The 26,720-nt window shown below is 39.9% G+C and overlaps 2 protein-coding genes across 5 annotated transcripts in view; both read left to right on the forward strand.

Annotated features, from left to right (window-relative positions):
• HGFAC (HGF activator) overlaps nt 1-20,189 on the forward strand; it is a 39,619-nt gene extending 19,430 nt beyond the window's left edge. Inside the window, exons 8-14 of the mRNA XM_064712161.1 lie at nt 7,779-7,953; nt 10,276-10,361; nt 10,812-11,052; nt 13,526-13,665; nt 15,784-15,924; nt 16,940-17,088; nt 19,465-20,189. Of these exons, the coding sequence (XP_064568231.1) occupies nt 7,779-7,953; nt 10,276-10,361; nt 10,812-11,052; nt 13,526-13,665; nt 15,784-15,924; nt 16,940-17,088; nt 19,465-19,635 (1,103 nt within the window). The 3' untranslated portion in view covers nt 19,636-20,189. The remainder of the gene's footprint in view (nt 1-7,778; nt 7,954-10,275; nt 10,362-10,811; nt 11,053-13,525; nt 13,666-15,783; nt 15,925-16,939; nt 17,089-19,464) is intronic.
• A 3,109-nt stretch (nt 20,190-23,298) lies between these two features.
• Nucleotides 23,299-26,720, forward strand: part of DOK7 (docking protein 7) — a 59,237-nt gene continuing 55,815 nt past the window's right edge. For 2 of the 4 annotated variants that reach the window (XM_064710249.1, XM_064710250.1), the window contains exons 1-3: nt 23,299-23,398; nt 23,525-23,570; nt 25,645-25,890. In XM_064710249.1, coding sequence (XP_064566319.1) covers nt 23,345-23,398; nt 23,525-23,570; nt 25,645-25,890 — 346 coding nt within the window. In that variant the 5' untranslated portion in view covers nt 23,299-23,344. Of the gene's footprint in view, nt 23,571-25,644; nt 25,891-26,720 lie in introns of all 4 variants that reach the window. The other 2 variants (XM_064710251.1, XM_064710248.1) reach the window with 2 other exon arrangements.

Raw genomic sequence — 26,720 nt, forward strand, 5'->3', positions numbered from 1 at the left:
TGGAAATGAATATATATTTTGCCAGATTTCCATGTAAAAGCACTTCCTTTCTCTTACCACAGCTTTGTTACTGTTGGTTGGATGTCAGTTGTTATTACATTTGGGGTGCTTATTTGTATTTTAAATTCATTCTTGATGTATTATTATTTATGCTTTATTTATATTCTGATATGTTAGTGGGGTATATTTACTCTCTTAGTCACCAAGTCTTTTCCTGAAGCATTTGCTCACTGTGGTTGTGGGTTGCACTGGGTTTGAGTGCATTGGGAGCACTGCACAGAGGATTAAACATTTTGAGTTTATGGATTTGATAATATTTTGATAATGGTTTTGATAATATTTTGGTCATGAAAAGTGAAGTTGGTGAAGGTATTTCTCAAAACTCTGCTTTGTAGTGTTTGGGGGTATTTTCCTCATTAGGCTGTGGATAATTGAATTAGAGGGGTACCATATCTTTAAAGATAGCATGGGTTGGAATTCTAATTGTGGAAAGCTTCTGGTTATGTAAGGAGATGTGGTGTATGTCAGAAGTAGGCTGAGGATTTTCAGAAAAGGAAGATGATAGAATAGCTGAATATATAATGACCTACAGGAAAAAAACCCCAAAACTTCTTGGCCACATCTTTAGGGGTTAAACTGGAGGAGTTTGAGGTAATAGAATTAGCAAAAAATGACAGCAAACCCACCTTTTTAGTGGTTCATTTACTGAAATAGTGTGTTGGCAGTTTTCTACTAAAAAAGCTACTTTAGTAAAGGAAATTCAGCTCTGGAGGCTGGCAGGAAAGTTTTAAATATTTTTTGTTTTCTGAAGAAGACATAAGATAATGAATTTTAACTTTCTGCTTTATATTTACCCTGTAGTAGAATGCTTTTGGATTAGTGTTTGATTTTTTACTTTCTAGAAATGCAGAGGGAAACAGGGTGAAGTATAATAACAAGGTCCCTTGGCTGACAACGATAAATGAGCATTTAACTGGTCAGTCAGTCCCCCACTGAACTTGGACAAGTGGATCTGTAAGTAAGGCTTGAAAAGGGTTTCTAAGTGAGGCTGGGATGATGCTTGTTGCTTGCTTGTGTGAAGCACTGAGCTTAATAATGTGACTAGGCTGGAAAATAATAAAGTCGTTCTTTCTCCGCAGTTGTGGAAAAATAGGTGGAGCAGCAGATAAAAAAGCAACATTATGTATTAATACATATTATTTATTAATATGGCTTGTAGAGGTGATTATGTATTTGCACAGGACAAGTTTTAGAGGTCACCATGGAATTTGAATGAGGGGAAGGCATGGGTTAATAATGCAAGGATAATGAAGAGAAAGCCTAGGGTGCCACTGCAGAAATAGTAATGGTGGGTTGGATTTTTATCAGATTTTGAATTATTAAAATAAAATTCTACAATGCTGGAGTTATAAGGATAAAACTATGCCCAGTGGACTGTTGCCTGCAATGATCAGTGGAAGGAGGCCCTGGAAGATGAAGAGATGGGTGAGCATGGCATTGTCCACTAAGCCCCTACCTGTGATTCATTGCACTGAGACAGTGCCACTCCAGGGGATGGTGAACAGGAGACCAGAGACAGCTGTGGCTTTGCAAAACAACCATTCCATGTCATTTACGGAGGTGACAGATGTGAGCAATGACAGGCTCTTCTTATCTCCCAGCCTTCTTTATAATTTTAGGGCCATAATAAAGCTTTTGGCTAATATGGAGAAAAACAAAAATGAAGGAAATACTGTTTGCATTGGGGTTATGGATTAGTAATTTGTGTTTGACACCTTGGCAAATGTGGGCTAGAGATGAGAGCTAATGAGCTGTGCTGGTAGCAGCATGGCATACAGCAAGGACTGTCTCTGTAAGGATTGGAAGATAAGGCAGATAACAAAGAAGAGGAAAAGATTTCTCAGAGATAGAAGTAGGTTCAAGATCCACAAATTACTTCTTTATTTTTACATAGATGTGCACTTCCAGATGCTGGTGGGCACTAAGTTTTCTGTGTTTTGCCCTCTATTCCTACAGTGTTGCCTTTTTAGATGACAAGTCTTTGTTCTAATCCTAGTATAAACTAATATGATTAATATCAGCAGCCTCCAATATGAAGCAGCTGCTTAGTCCTTAGTCTTGTGAGAGTGCCTGACTTGGCAGCAGTGCTACTGGGTGCTGGTTAATTAAAAGCCATTAGTGTGTTTTTAGTCCTATTTGTGATGTGTTTGGGATGTGACAGTGGTTTCAGTTCATTATGCTACAGAGGGCACATCTTCTCTTGCAGTGCAAGAGGACTGACATCTCTTAACCCATGCAGACTGTTGTCCTGTGTAATTGTCAGGAAGGTGGTTGAAAGGAAGATGTGGAAGATGCAGCTCATCCTTGGATTACTGCATTGTTTGTTTCTTCAATCTTCTGCTTTCTCAGCCTACTCTGGATGCTCTGGGGGCTCAAGAGACCCCCATCTCTCATTAAAGTCTCTCCACAGAGCAGCTGCTCCTCTGCTGACCATCATTCACTGCTACACAGTCTGTTCCTTTTCCTGCACAGTGAGTTATTTTGGCTCAGTCTCTAAGCACATCAGAACCTACAGGTATATTCAAAAGAATGAAAGCTTTCACTATGAATTAGGCACTCAGATATTCTTCAAAATCCTGTATGGCAGGCTGTGTAACTGTCAGAGTAATATAGCACCAATATTGGCTTGTTGTTGCCAGAATTTCTTTCCCCTAGCTCTTGACAGCCTTTTCCTAAATATATTGCTCCTATTAGCTTTATATACCTACCTATTGGATTGCATTTATGTCTCTGTAAATCTTAACTATTGTACTAGAATTGAACATAATAAATAGAAAAATGAAATGGAAAAAAAGCCACTCCTTCCTCTTATGTAGGATATTACTTTTCTAAGCTATAAGAAAGTACTGGCAGAGTTTATAGATTTCTGGATTTAAACTTTTATATTAAAGAATTCAACTTATTGAGAAGTTAGCTTTGTACATTACCTTTTATAACAGATATAAATCTCTTCAGTTTTACCTCAGATGATCTAAGCATTGGCAAGTATGAAGGGACAAAGAGACTTTAAAGAAGAAATATATTAAAAAATGTCTAGTTTCAGTAAATGTAATGTGCCATCCTCATGTCAGCACGCAACTTTAAGAGGTTTTGTGCATATAAATCACTTTTTTTCCCCCAGTCTTAAATCCATCCTTGTTTTACATGTTAATTTTCTGCTAGATTAATTAATTACAAAAAGATGCCAATTTTCCCACCTTTCTGCCCAGCTTTTAGCTCAGACAGATTGGTTGTGCCATAATCAGGCTGCAGTTTCAGCAGGCATTCATTCCAGTGTTAGGTGCTGTCAGTCCAGAGGTTGTACTGCTATTCAACAACTAGAAAGTGACACAATTATTTGAATCAATTATTTGTTATATATATGTTCAATCTGCTGTTCATGACCCCAAAAAGAAATATTGAAATATAGCTATATATTGTAAGAGTATGATTGAATTATATTGAAATATAGATACATAGGTCCCCTTACATTTCACTTGTGGTAAGTGTTCATTAATTTCTAAACTCTGAAAGCCACAGTGGGTGCTATTACGGCTCACATTCACAGAAAGGCAGGAAAATGTGAAGCAATTTGCTTCAAGCCAGGAACAGTCCAGGTGCTGCTGCCATGCAATCCTCTGCCTCATGTCATCAGAATTCACATTCTCATCATTAATGAGTGAAAAAGGGCAACTGGTTTCTTCAGTGGAGCCTGCTCCCTAGATATTTACAGCAATTTTCAGTGGCATAGGAACACACTGGAAGATAAGTCAAATCTTCCTTTGGAAGCAGTACTGGGTGGATGTATTTTAAAGATCTCTTCATGGTGTTTGTTTCATTTAGCACAGGAATATTTGCCTTATTGCTCTCAGAACACCTGGCAGGGTGTGTGTGTCTGTGTGTGCTGTGTTTCAGTGCACAATTTGATGGGATGAGATGCCTGGAAGAGCAATCTCCGTAAGTACCAGACTCCTTTCTCTCACACATTTACTGCCAGCCCAGAGTAGTCATTGTCTGCCTGTGCAGCAGGGGAAGTGCAGCTCCCTCAAATCAAAGGCTTTCACACCTTTCATCTCTGAGGGCAGCTCACAGCTACCCGGGAAGGGAGATCAGGGAACTTCTGGCTGAATGAAGAAAGGACCAACCCTTCTGCAGGCAGCCCATGAGTCTGAACTCATGGAAAAAGGAAATTTGGCTTATACCCTTGTAAAGGATGGCTTGAAGGGCAGCACATCCTGTAATGTTGAGGTTGTGTAAGCAATAAGTTAATGCAGGGGTGTAGAACATCATTGTTCAGTGCTGATCATCTTGAGGAAACAGCATCAAGCTGAGTCAGGGGAGGTTTAGGTTGGATACGTTCTTTTCCTCTTCCCCCTTCTCTGTTCCTGCCATCAGCTTACATAGAACGATGCAAAAAATTAACATTGTACTTCATAAAAGAATTACATGTTGGTCAGGGATAAATCAAAGCATTGCTGAATGAAAGGGTTATTTAAACCATCCTGTCCCAGAATCAGAACCATTGGTGGAAAAACATATTTTTATAAATAGAATGAAACAGCTGATGTGTATCTGGAAAAAAACCAAAAAACATTCCAAGCTCAAAAACATCAGGAAAATTGATGGTGAGGTGTTTTGGGGAAAAGGAAACATGAAAGATTCATTGTTTTCTGCAGAGAGTTTCAAAAGAAACTCCCAGAAATGTTCAGGTATGTAACTACAAGACTTGAAACAAGATCTGGAGACATAAAAGTCTTGTGAAATGCTTTCAGAAAGTTAGCAATTAGAACTGCTATTTCAGGTTGCTGTTAATTTTAAGACCCAAACCTGTTTTATTGGAAAAGGCAGAGATTTGCTGTGACTTGCTTATAAAATACAAAATCTTAACATGTGTAATATTTTACATGAGCTATTGAAATACCTTAAATTGAAAAAATAAAACACAACAAAAACTTATTTATAATTTTAAATTTAATATTTTTTCTGAAAATAAGCTAACAGGGGTGATAGTGGCATAGGACTGTAGAGTAAGTTGAATCTGCATTTGCATCAAAACTTCCATAATCTGAAAATTTAGGCCATTTCTGTTCTTAGCAGTGATTTGTGGTAGTACAGTGAAGTGAATGAACAAGAAAACACATATCACATCCTCTATTAATTTCTTCCACTTAAAAAAATAAATATGTTTCAGAGTTGTGAGACATTGTGGAAGCTATGTGGATCTGGGACTGAACAGTTCCCAGTCAGAGCAATCCATTAAGAACTGCTGAAAGCAGACCACCTACGCACTATTTCTGACAAAGGGGGAAAAAGAGAGTTTTTCAGTGCTGTAACAGTTCAAAAAAAGAGAATTAGAGGCAAAGGTCTACATGACTGCAATAATTGCAGAGATATTTTTAAAAACTGTTTTTCCTGAATTATAGGTGATAAAATGTACAAAGCATTGCAGGTACTTCGCATGGCCTTACTGGGTACCATGGTGCTGCTGCCAACCAGTCAGGTAAAGGAGTCTGGAGTGGAGCACAGACCAATGGAAAGCTGCTAATGAATGTTAATTTTTCACCTCAGAAGCCTTTCCACAGGTTGCAAATTAACTCAAGTTATGCCTGTTTCCAAAATACTCCTCATAAGACAAAAAAGAAACTAAAAACTTCTTGAGAGATATCACAGTTCCCCTCAACAAGTGCAAGATGTAATCTAAACATCTTAGCTACAGGAGGAGAACGTGAGGGATGATACAGAAAGAGGCCAAATTCTTCCAGTTAAAATATGCTGGCAGCTTTAGCAATGACTGGCAGACCTGATGAAATCTGTTGGATTTTAAGCCTGACAAGGATAAGCACAAATTGTAAACACCATCTGCAAGACATCCAAACCACAGGTATTGCAGAATATGGCCCTGGGTCTGTGCTGAAATGCAACCCCTTGTTTGGTTCTCATAAAAGTAGCCACTCTAAATTGTTTCTGAATGAATAAATACAGCACAAGTAAACACAGCACCTGCATAAATGAAAAAACTTAGCATCCAGCATGATTGTGGTATTTTCATGACACTGTTTCAGACAAACAAAGCAGGGTAACTTGCAACTTCCTGGAAAATTAAATGGCAGGTTTGCCAAGACATGGTTACTCTTGCTAACAATACAAATGATAGGCAAGTTATTTTCTGTGAGTTCCTAGATTATGGTTTTTAAAACATGAGTTTGATTTAATGTTATTTTTATAGTCATTGAATAAAGGGAATTTGATTCAGGTTGTGGGTGGGAGAAATTGTGATCTCAGCATGTCAGAAGTGTCTGCCAGGCCAAGGTAGAGTGCATTTAGCTAGGTGTTTGCATACTAACTAATGTTCTTCCACCTAACTTCTTGACCTTCACCTCCCAAATTTATGCCATATGCTTGCTTGTGGTTTTGAGGTCTGTCACTCCACTGATGACTTGGCAGGGTAATTAACAGCAGCAGTTCAGCACTGTGGTTCATTATTTCAGCCCTGGTTATGTGCCCTGGTTCATGTGTCACCTTATTCTGTCAAAATAAACTGGTCTTTGGCAATAGCTGTCTGCACTGTGTGGTGTGATGGATCATCCTCAGAGGGTGTTTTTCAACAGTTGGTCAATGATGTTATATCTTTAAGTATGCCTATAAGTTTAGAAGGAGATTCCACCAGTCTTGTGACATGTCAAGGACATGTCACGTTGACATGGCTGGGACGAGAAATCCTCTGAGGCTCGGTCACAATTAATCCTTTTTGTGCATTAGATGGTTTTGTGTTTCCTTTGGGATGCTCTTAGCTGTGTTTTGAGGTGTAGGCTTTCTGCTCAGTGTAGCTATTTGTATACAAATACATCCCCATATGTTTTTCAGCCATAATGCTGGTATGTGCTGTTGATAGATCTTGGCAGCTGAGTATACAGGTCATAGAGTATGTATGTGTCAGATCTAGCTGAAGAAATAGCCCTTATGCAGGTGATAAAGATGTGGGTTTTGAATAAGAAAATTCAGCCTACTAGTTAGAATTTTGCAAAATTGATGTATCTGCAACATGTAGCTACACATTTGTAATATACATGAGTATAGTGTCTGTATATATATATATATATATATGGGTACATATGAGGCCATTAAAAGAATTATTTACAAAAATCAGGCCCTTGAAGCACTTGCAGAGCAGTGCTATGTTATTTTCAGTACTTTTTTTCTGTTTGAGCTGGTTGCCTTAAGCACCCTAAATTTTCAATGGAGATTCATTCAATGTGGACAGGAGTTTATGGTGTTTACCTCATCTTAAGAAAGTTACCTCAAACAGGCTGCATCAGTTTGGTACTAGAAATCTCTGTTTCTCTTAATTAACTAAAAGGGAGCCTCCAGAGATGAGCTCGGTTGTGTCTAAAATTAGACAGAGGAATCCCAGCCATATTGCTGACTTTGCTGCAGACTGCTGACTGAAATCTTCCATATCCAGTACAAAATTTAGGTCTAATTTTCTGTTATTCTGTCTGTTGATTAGTTACTTGCTCCTGTGTAAAATGAGGTTAACTTACTACAAATTTTAAGCAGAGGTTTTAACTTCTTGGGTTCCTTTTTTCTTTATTAAAAAATTCTTTGGTGCATTCAGGTCCTGTTTAAAGAGAAAGGCATTACAAAGTTGGGCTCTCATTTCAAACCTCAGCTGTGAAGTGAGTATTTAACAGGCATTTAGCATTGATTCCTGATTCCTGACCAGTCTCTTCCTCTGCCAGTCCCGAGCCAACGGTGCTACGTCGGCAATGGCACGGATTACAGAGGGACAGCCAACACAACCATCTCTGGACACAGCTGCTTGCCTTGGAATTCTGACCTGCTTTACCAAGAGCTTCATGTTGACAGCATTAGGAAAGCAGTGGAGCTTGGCGTGGGACCCTTCCCTTACTGCCGGTGAGGAAAGTTCTTGTTTGTCCTGCGTTTGTACATCCAGAGATGGATGTGATGTGGAAATGAGAAGGGCCAGGGATCTCAAAGCAGGGTTCCCCTGTCTGAGGGAAGCTAGACTGACTTCAGTAATCAGTCAGCCTGACAAGAGTGATTGCACAGAAGACAAGATCTGGTAGATAGGCTCAATCAATAGCTGCTGAGAGAAGCTCAGACACAAAATAATGTTGGAAATTCCAGGTCCTTTTCTTTTCCCCTGAGTAATGAAGTGTTATTCCCAAATGAAACCATAATGCAAAAATTTTGACATTGTTCATTAATGCTTATCCAAAAAGAGAAATCAATGCACTAGCTAAATTGAAATGGCTAAATTTGACTTTTTATTCTTTGCTTGTGAAAGACATACCATAAAGAAATATTTTCAAAAGAGAAAAGTTATTTGAAAATGAAAAATCAAAGCACTATATTTAAATAAGGTTGAAGTGGGATGTGAAATTTGTTTTTTGATTTCTTACAAAGGAAAACTATTGCCAAAGAAGATGTCCCAGTGTTTCAATTTTGACTGCACCACATAGTGATAAACTACATTTCTGCTGAAGTTTTCTATATGCACTTAAGCTATAATGAAAATAGCTTGTGCTATGTAGGTTTGTGCCTTCTCCTCAGTCACCTTATGTTCTTCCCCCTGTTTCTGAGGTATCCATGAGCTCAATGGATATCCACAAATAAAGGAAATGTTTTTGTTTAGAAAGAATATTTCTCATCCTGGAGATGAGTAAATGCTAAACCTGCCAAACTATAGATGATTCTCCATAAATTACTGGTTGATGCCTTTTGTTTGTTTGCTTGATTGCTTGATTGAAGATTTTGTTTGTTTGCTTGATTGCTTATTTTTATGTATGTGTGTGTGTGTGTGGTTTTTTTTTTTGTTTTAATGGAACTTAGACCAGTAGTTCAGGAAAATCAGAATCTATTGCACTTCTTAATTTGTTTGGTGATAAAAAGCATGCATGAATGCTGAAAGTAGCCCTTCTCTATGTAACACAAACCAACAGTAAACAATTCCTACCCCATCCTTTAAACCCTCCCACCTTGATTTCCAGGGCTTGCTCCTCATGCAAACATTTCAATATTTGATTTATGGTGTCCCAGCACAGTGTGGCAATTTACCTGGCACAGATTTTGTGCTTTGATGAAACTTGAGCCCTTTGATATACATCATTTATGCCCAATATTCACTTCCAGATTTGAAATGCAGAGAACAAAATGGTGTAGGAGCTGATGTGTTCATGTTCTGTAGAGCTGAGAAAAAAGCTTTTCACTTTTTTGTCAGCTTGTTACAATTTCTGGGGATATCTCTGCTGTACTATATAATCCTGCAGATATCTTCTTCTTCAAATAGTCTAATTTAGAAACATTGTTGGCGGAAGATGACTCAACCTGTGTTGCTTATTCAGTTCTGAGAATTTGAAAGTGCTCTTATCTTTTTCTGAAGAGCAGTCAGATTGAAAAAGAAAAAATAATCAAAGATAGCACTTGTGCTAAATCCAACTGAAATTAGAATTACTGCTTACCTGGAGCTCTGAACTACCTTGTCTATTCTTCTTGGTCTAATAAAGTCTCCCTATATTCTTGGAGGTGTAAACTGGACAGATTTCTGGTCACTTAAAATGCGCTGATAAAGACAGGCTGTACCACAGAGAAACCCTAATGGAGTCAAACCAAAATCTGTTTAACACCAAGGTAATAAAGAGCAAAATGGTTTCCATTACTCCGTTGTCTTTTCCCAACCTTTCTGAGGAATACAATATTTTCTTGAAATAGTCTTTCATTTCCTCAGACTCTCCAGGGAATGTGAACCTGAGATTTGCAAATTCATTTTTGCTAGCTATTCTTGTTATGGATTTTCTATGATTCTACCTGTGTTGGAATCTCCTTGCCTAAAAAATAACCTAAACCAGGAATCTCTCCTATGGGATTTAGTTCTGAAAATAGCTGAGCTGATACCTGTGAAAGCACTTCAGTGTGGGCTGTAGTTAAATGCTGTGAATGTGCTCGTGCATCCAAATACTTGTAGGCAAGTTTCACATGTGTTCAGTCATGTCAGTATTTCATGTCCTAGAGAGCCTTAGTCTTGGTTAGTTTTAAGATGAATAATTATGTTGAAAAGCTGCTCACCCTTGTGGGTGAGTACTTTGTCAGACGGCTCAAAATCTGAGAGCCCTGACAATGCTGTGCATGGTGCAAGAGAAAAAAGAAAACATTTGGGAAGCTTGGAACAACACTGTGGTTAATGCTTGTAATTCCCTCTTCCCCTGAATTAACCAGAAATCCAGATGATGATGATAAGCCCTGGTGTTACATCATGAAGGACAGCAGTTTGTCTTGGGAGTATTGTGACATTCCAAGTTGTGGTATGTAAAGGCTTTCGTAAAATCCATGTTATGAATGAATAAAGATTTATTGATACTACAACAAGGTTTCACTGTATAATTTTGTATGCTCTGCTGCTCCCAGAAGTGTTGAATATGTTACTGTTTCCAGTGAACAACAGGATTCCTTTGCATTTTTGGAGTTGTGATACAGTCTGTGATTCTTGTCCTGAAATAGCAGCAGTGTCATACTACTGTTTTGGTCACAACCATCCCAATATCACCAAACCTTCTGCTAGAGCATGCAAGGTGCCAGAAATTACTGATGTTTTGGTAAAAATTTTCATCAACCTGTGAATTACAGGCCCAGAAAAGGGAGTGGACCTGTGTGAGCAATGAGAGGTCTACATCCTGAAGATGTATGACACAGGGTGTTTAATTCCAAAACATAAAGATTCTGGTAGTCTGAAGCCATATCCCTTTTTATCTCAGCAAGCAGGGAAAGGAGGCCACTAGTTCCAGCCACAGTAGATAGTTCTGCAATCACCAAAAGACCATGTGGAAGAAGACATAAAAAAAGAAGTTTTGTGAGACCTAGGATTATTGGGGGATCTTCATCTCTGCCTGGATCTCACCCCTGGACAGCAGCTATATATATTGGAGAGAGTTTCTGTGGTGGCAGCCTGGTTCAGACCTGCTGGGTTGTGTCTGCAGCACACTGCTTTGCTCACAGGTAAGCTCACTCCTTAGTGTGACAGTAGCTCCTCACAACAAACCTGAACTGAAACAAGAAAAAAGATGAGATTATAAAAGACCAATGTGTCAAAAGGATTTTCTGCCAATTTGAATACTCTTCATGATCTGAAAAATGGCTTGGACTACTATAATCCCATAAGCTCTTATCTTGTTCCTTAAGGAGTCTCAAAGAGTCTAAATACCCTGACTAAAGGAATAAGGTAGGGTGAAACAGCACATAGAATGGGGCATTGCATGTGCAAGAACCTGCAGGGGAGCAGAAGTATTTATCTTCTTCTTGGTTACCTTTCTGAATGTTTATGCCTGTTTTGAGATATAACAGAGATGACTGTGCTCTCTGCTGTGTTTTGTTCAGAAAGGCTGGGACAGCCAAGCAATGATTTATTGGAGACGATAAATTACTGTTGGTTGACACAAATAGAGTGGGCTGAGCTTAACAAAAAGCCACATGGAAGAGCTAAACAGTCGAACTGCTGAAGCTGATTTTCTTGAGAGAGTTTTTTGTTTTCTCCTGTGGGACACTGGAGAAAATATTGATTATAGAATGCTCTTACTTTATTCTAAATACTTAATTTTCTACAAATGCTCAACACTTTCCCTGATTTCAGTTTGATCACGTTCAAGGGAAAAATATTACATCATTTGATACCCATTGTTCCTTTGCATAGTAAAGAAGCCAAGAGAAACAGAAAACCTTTTGCCAGAATATAGACACTGATAGCTTTTAGAGCTAATAATACCACTGTGAATGCTGTACTGAAGCATTTGGAGCTCAAGCCACAATGCATTTGTTTTTCAAATGTTGTGAAATAGCTACTAACTTTGGCAGCTGTTCAGGACATTTCCACCCACTTCCAGCTGGTCGTTTGGTACGTACAGATTTTCCATAATTACTGCATTGTAATCTGTGCTCTTCTGTTTGTTTAGTACCTCTGGCAGTCACAATTCCAACTGTTTTCCACTAGGCGACAATAGATACCTGTGCAGCTCAATTATTTCTTTTTTCTTTTCTGTAACCCCTCCTGTTTTATTTCTTTTCTTTTTTTCCTGAATGAACCATCTGTAAGTTCTAGTAGAATCATTCAGTGCTTCTAAAATTATTCTAAATACTGTTCCAGAAAGTGAACTTTCCACTGTTTTACAGGCCCAAAATTTGATTTTCAAGGAGGTTGATTTACTACTGCAAAAATACTGAGAAAATCATGGCCTTACATATTAATTGAAGAACATTTTATTGTCTTGTATTTTGATAATACAGAATACACTTTGCCCTTTCCTTTGTTAACCTTAAGCACAATTCTTGTAGCATCTCTCTGCATTGCAATTGCCCAGTCTCTTTTCTCTGAGTCCATGGCTGCTGGTCATTGCTGAGCACTCAGTACTGGGGGAGTACTGGTACTTTTGTACCTGTTGGGCACAGAAATGCAACCAGGGAAACTGCAATGATGCAAACCACTCTGTGTCTGTGCATGATGTGCGACACCAGATATTTCCTTCTCCTGCACTGGGTAACAAAACACAGGAATGCTCCAATGTTGAAGAAACTTGCTAACTTAATTCATTACAGACTTAAGCAGTTTGAATTGGTTTTAGAACAAGAGTGAAATGTGAATTCTGTTGCTTTCAAAGCTAGAGACTGTATTTCCTTTCCTAAATGCTTCCTGATTATTCCCCAATGTCCCTTACTTCCCAGTTGCTATACTTGTTCTTATTAGTTTTCTTTCCTAGGATGCTGGATATCAGAGAACTGTGATCTTAAAGTAAAAAACTGATAGTTGGAAAAGACGGTGTGAATTGCAATTACTGTGTTCTCTGGCTGTAAAGTTTCCCATTAAATCCACGTGCTTTTGGGACTTCACCAGGTTGCTTTTGATTCTGGACAACAGATTTAACACAGATAAGCAAATCTCTTGTGATATCTTTTCAGTGGAAGCTTCCCAGATGTTCCTGAATTGTCAGTGTTCCAGCACCTTTAAATCTTGGCCCATGCCTGTAATTTTTTTCAGGAGACTGTTTTCCTGGAGAAACGAGAGATCCACCACTGACTCATCTTTTGATCCCTCCTTTCTTTCTGAGCAGTTTTTGTATTCATTGGCAAAGCTGAGTTTAAGTTGACTCAGTTGAGTTTCTAGAAGAGGTGTTTACATCCCCCAAAGATTCTTGTTAGCCAAGCAGCAGCTGGGCACAGTGCCTGTGCTGGCCTTTTCCTTCTTTCAAGAAGGAGCAGCCTTTAATTAGGCTAATCAGGACCGACAGAGCCTGGGTTTCACTGTAATATCTTTTTTCTTGTCCTCTGCAGGCAGGAAACCTGGGGAACAGGTAAAGGCATTTGAGAGGGTAAAGAATGGACATAGTGGGAGGCTGAGGTTATAATGGTTCATAGGATACCCAGCCACGGGAAAGCCACCTGCATTTGTCCTAGTAATGCTTGTCTCTCTTTTGCATTACAGTCCACTAAAATCCACCATTCGAGTAGTTCTGGGTCAACAAATATTTAATAAAACAACTGATGTAACACAGACATTTGAGATAGAGAAATACATCTTGCATCCTCAGTATTCCGTGTTCAACCCTACTGACCATGATATTGGTGAGTATTTTTCTTCTGACAGTTTTATTTTCCATTTACTCAACCTAGTTTCAAGTTTAGATGGTCTGTTAGAAACTGCCTTTAGAGTAGAAAAATCATAGATACTAGGAGAGGCTTTTGAATGCTGAGGGTTCTTATTTCTACCAGAGTTATAACAGCATCTGAAGGCTAGACAAATTCAGATGAAAAATAAATTGCAAATTTTAAATAATTATGATAATTAGCCTTTGGAGCAATTTACCTAGCTGTGTGGCAGATTGATCATCACTTCAAGTCTTTGTGAGATTAGGCATTTTTTCAACTGAACCAGAAGCTGTAGGCTTGATGCAGGAATTACTTGGTAAAATTCTATTGTCTGTATTGTATAAAGGATCTGACTAGATGAATGTAATAACCCCATCTGCTCTGAAAACCTGTGGTACTAAGAATCATTTTTTACACTGAGATAGATTTAAAAATCAGCTGTCTTATCACTCAGAAGTTAAATGCCCTTCTGATTGACCTCATAATATTAGTCAGAATGACAATGGAGCAGCAACTTATTTCTTATTTTCTGATCTGCTCTTGTGAAAGTTGTCACGTCACCCCAGGGCATCAAGCTGTGTGAGCACTTTGTGAGATTATTTAATAGCCTGACATTGAGAATATTTTAGGTCAGGCATGTACTAGTTTTTTTTTTTTTTTGGCTCACAGATGGTGAATATTTTCTACTCTATTGCAAAAAGCATTCAAGTTCTGTGTTGGTGTGAGCTCTGTCACAGTGTACAAGGAGATAAACTGGATTTGAGACATTGCTCTGAAATCTCCTGGTGAAAACCACCCATGATGCTTTTTTAATTACTCTGAAATTAGGTAGGCATGCCTCACCAGTGTGCTATGACCAAATCTAGGGAGAGCTGCACATGGAGTACCTAAGACAAGCCCAACTGCAAAAAAAAAAAGAGAAAGCAGAAGCTGTGTTGTGGGGAGAAAGATGCAGGTGCCTGTTCTGTCCAGTCAGTGATTTCTTCTGATGCAACAGAAGAGTTTTGTCCTGCTGAAAATACTTTTCTAAAGGAAACAACTATCACATGAGTGTTTGCTAGGAAATTTGAGGGATTCAGAAGCAGAGTTAGCGGGGAGGAGGAGCAAGGTGAGGAAATGTGGGAGCAAGGTTTGTGTGGGTTTCTCAGGCTGTGAGTTACTGCTTCTATGTTCCACTAAGGCCAAAAACTGTAGCTGGTAGAGAAATAAGACCATTGAGGTCACTTGCTTTCCACACAGCTGTGCTCACAAAACTTTGAGCTTCCTAAAGGCCTAATGAGAAGGTTTAATAGGTGTGTCCACATTACGTCAGCTCTTTGAGTGGTATGGCCAAACCAACATCCTGCCCTTGTTCCACACAGTACAAAGCCCCCTCTGCTGCTTTACAGCCAAATGAAAGAGGGAACCAATTTTTGAAATCTTTCATTATCAATCCCATGATGCTGCACTCATTATCAATCCCATGATGCTGCACAGCTATGTATTTATACTGTTTTCAACCCTATGACTGGTTAGTAAAGACTAGTTAGTTGTGTAAGTTATGTAATATTTTGTAGCTTCAAGAAGCTTGGTTTTGAAATGTCCCAAGGTTTTATTCCTTAATTTTAAAGATCTTGAATTTTGCTGAACTCAGTTATAACAGGACACGAAATACACCAGCTCATGGAGTAATTAATTTTTTTAATGGAATTGGAATTAGGCCAATGGCCAGGCTTTCAGAAGCAGTGAGTATTTGCACATCCCACTTATTCCAGCTGAAAGTTGGGGATATGTCACTGTTATTTAACTATGAGATGGGAGGAGACACATGTATTTTCTATCTTCCCCCTTCTCTACAGAGGCAGTGAAGCAAAATCTGCTCAGTGAGCATAGCATAAAATAAATATTCCCACAAGGGGAGTAGCTGAATGTTTCAGCCTTCAATTTGCTGTGAAATCAGGTGCTGTTGAGATGAGTCTGTCTGTCTTTGATTGAAATATCTTAATTAAGAGAGGCTTAGGGGATAATTAAATTTGTATTTGAGACCCATTACTGCCAATCCCATTACAGAAAGGGAACAGTCACTTTCTTCCTTCTGCATTTTCTGTTCTGCAGCTTTGATTAAGCTGAAGAAGAACGGCCAACGTTGTGCTGTCAAGTCCCAGTTTGTTCAGCCCATCTGCCTGCCAGAAAGTAACACTGTTTTCCCTGACCAGTTGAAATGTCAGATTTCTGGATGGGGACACAAGCATGAGAGTGAGTAAAACGAGCTGATATTTGTATAAAAAAAATGATGATAATAAAAACATAACGCTCAGGTGTATGTTATACAGCTGAGAGTTTGCTAAAATGTTTTGCAAGGGACTTCTGGTGGGATTCTTTATACCTACCTTTGGAGTTTACAACATTTACATCTGAAATAGTCATCCTGAACTTCCTTTATAGGCCTTGGAATTTGGAGTGTGGTTCCTTTGACTAAATGTTTGCACCAATTTCAGGATGGAAGGAGCTATGAGCTAGATAGACCTCACTGGACTGGGAGGGGAGAAAGTAACTCATTGGAGTGCCAACACCTGGAATTTTAGTAAAGTGAATCCTTCCCCTGATTTCTAACTTTCTAACTAAAAATCTAGAGATTTTTAACTTCACCATCAAGAAACTTTGAAAACATTGATAGGAGAAGGCCAGGTAGACTTTGGGCTAAGAAGTGCTTACACCCAGCTTGAGAAAAGTGGAAAAAATCATCCCATCCTTTCAGAGGAGGAATTTCAGGATTATGAGGCTGGACAATGCTCCTTCAGTGTTGAGATAGCAAAGACCTATGTAGATAGATGAGAAGGATTGGGGAGCTAGCTGCCATATTTTTGTGACAGATAAAGTATGAGCAAATATCCCAGTCTAAATGTGTAGTCTAAAGATAAAAAGAAGTAATAGAGCCTTTGAAAAATGGATTATTTATTATCACATCTGGATAGAAGTGAGGACAGGAATGCTGGGGTACTGTTGCTGAGTCTCTAGAAAATGAGAGAAGCCAAAATGTATCAATGACTGGACATTGCAATACAGTTATTTTATGGAGTCTGACTGGAGGATCAGAAAGTGATCACTACACAAATTATTTTATTTTGACGGTGTCCATAACATGAATACTACTGAGAGGTGTTAAATGTGTTTATTGTGTGTTAAATGTGTTGTGCTTTGTGTTTTCCTGTTACACTCTTGACATTCTATAAAAATGACTTTCTTTTCCTTTTTGGGACATTTTTTAAAGATATATCTGGTTATTCAGATGTCCTGCAAGAAACACTGGTTCCACTTATTTCGGAGGAGAAGTGCAGAAGTCCTGAAATTTATGGAACAGAACTCACAGAAAATATGTTCTGTGCTGGCTACTTTGATAGCAAATCTGATGCTTGTCAGGTAATGCTGGATCATCTCTAGGCAGGTGATAGAAAAATGTATTTGGGTCGTAAATGTTGCAGTGTTCCAATTCTTACTTTTGATTTTATAGCTTTCCTAAAGAAAAGAAATATTCCTAAAGAAAAGAACCTTATATGACTGCTTCCACCTTCATTTTTTATCATGTTCAATGTCAATTAAGCTCTACAGAAGGGCTACAGGGTATTACATTCCTCCTACCTTGTCATAAGGCAGTGGCTGTGCACTGGAGGGTGTGTTGCTCCAGTCCTGGCTGAGCCTGCAGGTGGTGGCAATGGATTTCTGCCCAGCTGGCAGGGATGTGCCAGCAGGAAAACCAGCATGAACCTGAGTGGGGACAAATCCCAGAGCTGCTGCCTCTTGACTGAGGGAAAATAAGGACACCTGGGTAGGAGGTGAGGAGCAGTGGTGAGGCTTGGAGGAAGGAGCTGAGGTTTCTATAGTGGATGTGACTGAATGGTGTAGAATGTCAGTCAATAGGAAACTGTGTTATGCAACCTCAGTCTTTCATGGAATGACCTCGTGCTCTCACTACTTTCAGTTATGTCACACCTCGGCTCTGAATAAGGATGCAGAATTGTTGTGGTGATAGATGAGTCTTCTTAAAATGAAGGATCAGATTATTCCTTACATAAAACTTCAGATTTCATCTACAGCTCATTTTGAAGGAGGAGGGTTTTTCTCTATTAACATAAGTTCGTGAAAAGGCAGCACATAGCTAATAGCTGGCAGTGTAAGTGCAGGCAAGAATGTCATGTATACTGTGTGCTGGAAGGCCCATAGAGGTCATGAACATATCCAAAGAAAGGTGGCAAGAGTGAAATGGCAGCAGCCAGCAGTGGCTCAAGGCCAGGGCTGAGACTGAGGCTGCAAGGGGTCACAGAGCCAGAGGGATGGAAATGACCCTGCCTGCCCAGCTCCCCTTGCCTTTCTTAGGAAGTGCAAATAAGAGACAGCATTACAGCTGATTCTCTCTACCTGCCCTGGAAAAACAGAAATCAGGAATGCGAAGGAGAAAAGAAAGTGGAGGGAAGGAGAAAGGAGTTGTACAAAGACATGTGGTCTGGAGAAAATTCTGAGAAACAGCGATTTTGAGTCACAGATATTGCTGAAGAACAGTGCTCATGACATGAAGTCATTATTAGTGAATCAATAATTCATTTTTCCCTATTATCAGACTTGTAGTGGGGTCTGAGGAGAAATACTGTAGACCTCTTAATGTAACAACAGAAGTGGCCGACCTCTGCATTTTCTTAATGTACACTTAGGATATTAACCTGTAAATAATCTGTTATGTATAAAAAATATTCCAAGACCAAGAAACTTCAAACAGACTATGTGTTTCCCTTGATTATTTTAAAAATATTTTCTTGGAAACTTTTGTCATTTAATTAGTGCACTGATGCCAAAACTGCAATCAATTAGACTAATTGTGAAAAATATACAAATAAGACTTCATCTGATGTCCTTCACTTATAACAGAAATCTTCAGTATAAAGGCAATAAAATTTTCTTATGTATTTTGGTCTCAAAGAATTTTCTTTTGAGATAGGAAAAAAATACATTTCTCCTTGGTCTCAAATAATTAGAGTGATAGCTGCTTTCACCAGTACCATTTACTAAGTCACATTTTTAATTTCTAACATTTTAATTTCTCCAGAAAGCCAATCTAAGAGAAACAATAAAAATAATAAAACCCCCTGTCCTAAATGTGTTCAAGGTTTAATAGAAGTAAAAATGTTCAAAATTAACCCTTGCTGTAGTGTAGTTTGGGCTGCTTTTCAGTTTGTGGTTTAATGACATGATAAATACTTAGTAGCAAATTCAACCACACGCAGAACCCCATATGCCACATAAAATTACAGTATCCCACAGTCCCAAAGTGTGGCTGTATGCAACACCTTTCTTTGAAAACTCTCATGTTCTCTGCAAGCTGCAATAAACTGCATTGAGAAATTCTCCAGATGCCCCCATGTAACCCCTCCATGCAGTGCTGATATTACAACACAGTGCCAAGCCCCAAAGGCTTGTTCACTTCCATTGAAAATTATCTACATCAACCATGCTTTTCAGTAGGTCTCTGAATCTAAAATGTTCATGTTTTTAAACAAAATCTGATATTTTAATACTTTTGTTAATGTGTAATTTTAAAAAAACACCATTATATTTAAATGTGACTAAAAATGCTTTCTATAATGAAACTTCAGTAAACTGGGTTTTTTTGTTTGTTTGTTTGTTTTTTTTTTTTTTTTCTAGTTTAAATCTCATGTGCAATAATTCCTATTTTATGACTTTCCTTAACTGATCTACTGACTGCTTTCTATCAAATTAGATAACCTTTGCTTACTTTTGATGCAGGGAGATTCTGGTGGACCTCTGGCTTGTGAGGAAAATGACATCTCTTACCTCTATGGAATTATCAGCTGGGGAGATGGCTGCGGCAGAGTCAACAAACCTGGAGTATACACAAGAGTGACAAACTATGTCAAGTGGATTAATGAGAAAATAGGCCCCCGAAAAACTAGCTGAATGGTTAAATATACTAACTTTGAAGCAGGGTTCTGGAGTCTTCTGGTTTTATTAAAATGGCATATATAATTTATTATAAGCTGGTATGAAAACTCTCGTGGTAATTCTTAGCAGTTCCAAGCCAGGCCACCAAAAGCAGCCCTGCTCCATCTGATGTCAGCTGCCTTGATCTATCATTCAAGAACTGTGGATTGCTCAATGCACATGACTGCCTTTATTTGTCTTAAAAAAATCTCAAACATATTGACACGGCGCACAAAAATCTGCAACCCTCTGTCAGCTTGGTGGATTACCTAAAAAGGGATTTGATGTGTTCTGTAGTTTCTGGTGGAGCTGTCATCCCCCAAACCAACCTGCAACAATATTGTCCTTGTATTCTCAGTTGAAATGAAAAAATAAATACGAGAATCAAAAATGAAATTCCCTCTCCCTGAGAAATGATCGCTTGAAGCTCAGGGCAAGAGACAGCAAGAGAACAATAGGTAGGTAAAGCTGCTCCTCAGCTAACTGCAACAACAAGTCTGGGGAAAGAAACCAGAGGGTTTAGGTTTTATTTCAACCAAACACGTAAGCATATTTTTATATAAACATATTTCTGTGTTCCACTGACGTAAAATCAGGAACGTGCCTCAGAGCTCTGCTGAATCTGGTGTGCAATTTCCCAGCAAGGTTAATGCAACACCTCCTGAGAGCTCAAAGTCTTCCTGAAAAATGTTGTTATCTGGAGCAGCTGATTTAGGTTGATACAGCCAGGACCTTCTGCAGACTGTGATCTGCTCCTTGCCCTGAGGATAGCAATGGAAACACTTCACCTTGCTGATAAATCCCTCAACGTTTCTTTGATTTGACAGTGTTTTGAAGATGTCTTAGGTTTTGTACTAACAAGTTGTTCAACTATTTAGATAATTCAGAAAGGAGGTTTCTTGTAACGGATTTTTCAACTGGATGGCTGGGGTGCAGCTTGACATTTTCCTTAGGGATTTGGTGACATCATAAACCACAGGCTTTACTGTCATGGCCTATGGAATTGTGATGGGACCAACCAAAGCAATTATTGCAATAATTACAGATGTTTAGAGGCAGTGGACTCAGTTGTATGAGCAAAAACAGACAGAAAATTATTCAACTGAAAAAGTCCGACAAAGAATGGAAAATTCTTTTTTTTCTCCTTTAGCCATGTCAGATGTGTATATTTAGGTGTTGATGTGAAAAGTATTTTTCCCCTGGCAGTGAACATTTATGAACTCTCTTAAGTTTTTCAAACAAAGTTGTTTTTTAAAGTAATAGAATTTTAAAGTGGTGCCTAGATATTCAGATATGTTTTTTGTTTGTAGTTTCCTCATGGGTTTCTTAGTAGTGGTGAATGTTATTTACAGTAAAAAGAGATTTTTAAAGGAAAAATAACCAAAACCTACATCTGTAAGTAAAAATATACAACAATGCTAATCTAGATAAATGATGTAAACTGTTTAATAAAAACATTTACCCTCTGTTTCTTGAACTTAGTCTGTTATAAAGTTACAGTAAGATCTTTGAATCCCTCTGTAGGCTGTTCTAGAGGATGAGAGCTGGTAGAAAGATGCAATACCAGTTTGTGCTGCAAGGCATCAGAAAATCTCTCTGTAAGGGTTAATTTCAGCTGGTGGTGCTCTCAGTTTAATGCAAGCGTCACACATATTTCCAGGAGGCGGATGTAAGCACCTGGGTATGTTTTTTAGCTATGGATACTGTGAGTCCCAGGATTAAAGCCTTTGGTTTATTTTTCTGAGGCACTAAACACTAGCTTGAAATATTAATGTCCTCCTCTGGGACATTGATTCCAAACCAAGCTGAAGATTTTTGTGTGGCTCTGCATCCCTGGCCATTTCCAGTATGATTCTGGCTTGCTTAATTGCCCTAAAATGAATATGACCATGTGGCAGGACTAACTGTACCTGCAGCTGAAACAAGTACTGCATCAGCAGGAAGGAACTGTTTGCTCTTCTTTGGAAGGGATTCATCAGGAACAGGTTTCCACTCAAAGATGAAGCCACCCTGAATGTCTGTATCTGTTCTGTGACTTCAGTTTCACTTTGAAATTAATATGTATCCACATTGTGCACAGTTTTGATCTTGCAGTTTCATGTTGTATATATGCTCTTGGTCTTCTCTTGCAGTAAAGAAGGTGGCTGTTTGATAGGAAAGGTGTTAGACTGGTGTTTCTGACAATTTGTGTAGAGTTTTTTTAGCTGTCCCGTTTTTAAAATCCATGCTGCTTGTATCAGTACACACCAACAGCAGTACAAATAATAACACAAAAAAATATATTGAATGGTCTGGTTTCTGCCCTCAAAGGTTTAAATGACAGATCTCCAATTGATTCTAATTTGAATACTTTGAATGCATTAAAATTAATTTTTGGCTTTCAAAGCAGCCTGTTTATCCACTGTGACTGCATTGGCTTGGTGGAACTAAATGAAAATCATTTAAGCCTCAGCTGTGAGGTGACTAGCACACTATTACAAGCATAGAGTAGAGGTGGCAAGGAGATGTCCGGGCTGGGAGATGTCCTGACCTCTCACATCCTGACATCAGTCAAATTCCTATGAGGCACTCCAGCATCTGCCCCCTGCCTTTCTGTTGAGCATTACCCCATGGAAACTAATTCTCCATGTTTTTCACCCCCTTTAAGTGATTATTGCCTTGGTTAAAATGAAAAACAGACTCAAATGTACTAGTGAAATTTTATCTGATATTTTTCCTAACTCTATATTGACATTGAATTAGAATGCAAAGCCAGTTGAACAAACACTTCCCTAATTCATTATGAAACACACTTAAAAGATGGTTTTATTAAATTGTATGTTATTCCATGCAAACCAACCGATTTAAAAGGAAGAAATAAATGCAAACATCTAAAAAAATCCCTTGTATTATGCTACTGAAAGAAAAATGTGCTGTAGTGCTGTTTAAAAAAAGCTGAAGGACTAATTACCATCAAATAAGATGCAGCAGGAGTATTTTTGGAATAATGGACTCTAATTAGTCCATTGCTCGTGAAAATAAATCTGAGGACATCATTAACACATCTTATTCTATTAATTGTAGCTGTTTCTGGTTTGGTGTAAGCGGGTTGTTATCTCGTGACAGTTGTATTGCAAAGAGGAAAAAAAAAGTGAGAAGAGTATTTTTATCTGGGGTAGTTGGCAGCGTCTTCTGGGAGCCAAGGAGAGCTGTAATTATACTTTTGCAAAGTGAGAATTGGGCATTGTGAGGAAGGTGCGGGAAGGGGGCGTTCGGGCCGGCCAGAGCGGGCCCCGTTCCGGACAGCGAATCCGGTGCGGGCTTTGCGGCCGCCCGGGCGCGGGGCAGCCCCTGCGGGCAGCGGCAAAGTCCGGAGCCGGATCGGGGCGGGGGTCGCGCTGGGAGCGGATCCGCGGTGCTCCGGGGGCCGCGCCTTGCGCTCTGAAACCCTGGGGAAATAAATAATTAAAAAAAAAAAAAAATCCAAGTTTCGCCCGCAAGCCAGAAGTAAAACACATGAACAGAGACATGGGGACGGTCCGCAGCCCCCTTTGCCCAGTCGGCAGGTCGGGGGCCGGGCCGGGCCGCGCTGGCCGCCCGCCCGCGCGGGGCCCTAATAAAGCTATTTTGGAAGTGACCCCTCGGGCGGCCGGAGCGCGGGGCGGGCGCAGCGAGCCGGCGCAGCTGTCCGGAATCATGACTGAAGATGACGGATTCCGTGGTGGTGGAGGGTCACGTCAAGTTGAGAGACGGAAAAAAGGTCCCCGCTCCCGGCACCCCTTCGGCCCGCGGGGGTCCCCGACCGCCGCCCCTTGCCCTGAGGGGAGAGAGCCCGCTCTCCCCCGCGCGGCCCCGGCTAACCCTGTCCCTTTGCCTCTCGTTGCAGTGGAAGAGCAGGTGGCTGGTGCTGCGCAAGCCCTCCCCGGTGGCAGGTAAGAGGGGCCCGGCGGTGGGGACGGGCTCGGGGCCCCGCAGCTTGCCCGGCTCCCCGGGGCGAGTGCCCGCACAGCCCTGGCGGGGCCGTCCCGGAGCTGCGCTGCCCGGAGCCGCGTCCGGCCTCGGAACGAACTCAAGTGACTTTCCAAAGCACAGGCATTGGATTTGGTGCCGGTTCCAAATGCACTCTTTTTTTCCTTTCTTTCTTTTTTTTTATTTTAATTTTCTGAGGGTGAACTTAATTTTTCAGGGTGACTGCTGGCTGTAAAAAAAAAAAAAAACACCAAAAAAACCCCATGACATTGTAAGCTCGATAGTTATTTTTGATCAGTGTTTTGACAGAAAATATCACTTCAATTTAAAAATAAAATGACATTTTGAATTAAGAAGAAAAAAAAAAGATCGTTTCCATGCTTCTGAAGGGGAAATTGAAAACGTTACACAGAGCTGATGTTTTACTGCTGCAGAGGGAAAAGCAGGCTTCAGGTTTCCTCATCTGTTCCCAAGAGGGAAAACATTTGGGCCCAAAAGTACTTCTTTCTAGGGCTAAATGTTGCCCACACTTGGAAAACGTGAATCCTCACTGCTGCAGAATGGATTTTGGCAGCCTTTCTTGGATCTTGTTAGAAAGACTGAGGGCTTCTTAGTAATTCTTTGTTACCTGAGTTGTGACAGTAATATTTTAGTGTTTGAAATGCCTGCATTTCACCTAAATCTGTTCAACCTCCCTGAGTGAAAGGGCATCTGTTGATCATAGAGCTAGTACATCGATCTGTGAACATGGGCCTGAGTTTCATTGTGAGTAAGCCAGCTTCGAAGGCTGTAGATGGTGGAGCCTGACTGATAATATTCTTCAAAAATACTATTTTTATTCTAGCTAATCTAGCTAGGTTTACTAAAAAGCCCCTGGTGACCTGCTTATCTTGGTGTATGAACTATAGCCATTCTTCAGGCACACAACTGTATTGCAGAATGTTTAAATACTGTGGTTGCAGCTGTTTTTGCTAACAGGTGCACAAAGACAATTGGGAATCCATGCAAAGCTCTGCATTAGTTAGCAGACAGTTCAGTCTTTCAGTACTTTTTCATCTCTGTGGGTGGAGATTTTGCCAGTCCCTTGCCCAGCTGAGAGCTGCAGGGCACCTCAGTGGGACTGGGAGCACCAGCCCCAGTATTTATAAAATACATGGGGGTCTTTGTCTTTTGTGGTTTGTAGCTCAGCTTAAGCTGTGGATGTTGCAGCTTTGATATTGACCATTAATTTCATCTACATCTGAGTGCTGTGTGATAGGAAATGAATATGGGGGAAGGAGGGCTGCTTTTGTCATAAATGCAAAAGGTGGGAGAGGTGACTTCCCTTTCCTTTTGGGTTTGCTTGTGAACTGCTTGCTTTCCCCATGGGGCCATGGCACTTGAACTGGTTTCTGCCATTGCATGGTTACTGTGTAATAAACACCTCTGGAAAAGGGTTAGTCACAACTGGTGACACAAGCAAACACTAAAAAAAAAAAAAAGAAGGTGTGGCACATAATGATTTTTAGCAATGGCTGCTGTGGAGCATTTAACCAGGAAACCTGAGCCGACAGGAGCAATCTCACAGCACAGTCTGCTTGCCATTTAGTGGCTGGGTAATCTGTGAGCTGCTGTAAGAATTTCATTTGTGGTTCAGTATGTTCTAATGAAAATACAGACAACAATAGCCTCTCGGTCTTTAGAGTCTGTAATGTGAACAGCTATCCTAGCATAGCTCCTAATGCTCTGAATTAATGAGCCAGTCCCACCGGACTCAGGAGAGGATCTGAAATGCCACTGGACTTTGAATAAAAGAGGGAAGATTTATTGCTGACCTCCTTTTTTTCAGCCTGCAACTTAACCATTAAAACACACCTTCAGTGTTTGCTTCCTGAAAACAAGGACTATAAACTACCTGGGGGTGGGCTGGGAAAAGAAATCAGAGTTTTACATTGACTTGATCAAGCTGATCCTGCGGTTGTCTAAAGCTCCTTTGTATTGCAGCAGAGTGCTGAGAAATTTGTTATGGTCTGTGCTCTGCATCATCATCTCTGACAGTTTTGCTTCTTTTAGACTGTTTGCTCATGCTGGTGTACAAGGATAAATCTGAGCGAGCAAAAGGGCATAAGGAGAGGAGCAGCATGACCTTAGAAGACATCTGTGGCTTGGATCCTGGGCTCTCCTACGAGGGCCTCAATCACACGCTCGCCATCATCTGTCTGTCCCAGGTTGTGATGCTGGGGTTTGACAGCAAGGAAGCCATGTACGCCTGGGATGTGCGAATACGCTACAGCCTGGGGGAAGGTAACCTTTGTCTTCTCACTCTGGTTTGGGTTTTCCCCCACAGGATTAAAAACAACAAAGAAAGGTGAAACTAAAATGCAAATAAAACAGTACAGTTCAGGACAAGATTGTCACTCATTTGAGAGTGGACAAACTGTTTTCTCCCTTAGAAGTTAAAGCAGGTATCCCTTCCAATAGGTTTTGGCTACAGTACCACCCAGTACTGATGGATAATTATGGCAGCTCTTAACTTGGGGTTTTGATTTGGACACTGATGGTGTGTAGCTTTGAAACAAAGTGATCAAGCTTCTGGTCCTACAACTGACTCAGGGATTCTGGCAAAAGGACTCAGGGGGAGCCTGAATTAAGAGATGCAAAGTCCTGAGTAGAACTTTGCCAATTCATGCCCAGTTTGCTGAGCTGCCTACTGGGTGTTGCATTGATAATTTTCATTGCTGCTAGTGTGCCATTTCAGAAGGAGACTTTGCCCTAAGGAGTGTCATCAGACACATTCTTTCCAGCTAACTTCACCTTTCTCTTTCCTCCTATTTTATTTTCTTGGTTAGCAGCTCTAAAATGAACTGTGGTGAACAAAGAGGGATAATGTTGGTAATCCATAGTATCTGTCTTATGTTTGTTTAGTCATAACTAGGGAAGGAGGGTAGGTGTGTGGGAGACACACATTAGCAATCTTTATCATTTGTTACATATGCTCTGCCATCTGTTGGGTTTGTGGGCTCGTTCCTTTGCAGTACATATGTAGAAAGATGGCCTGGGAATTTTACAGTAAAAATATGTAGAACTATAAGAAGTGAGATATATGGATGTACCTCTCAGGGCTATCAAATATG

Source organism: Zonotrichia leucophrys, chromosome 4 (genome assembly GCF_028769735.1).
Source record: "Zonotrichia leucophrys gambelii isolate GWCS_2022_RI chromosome 4, RI_Zleu_2.0, whole genome shotgun sequence".
Classification (NCBI taxonomy): Eukaryota; Metazoa; Chordata; class Aves; order Passeriformes; family Passerellidae; genus Zonotrichia; species Zonotrichia leucophrys.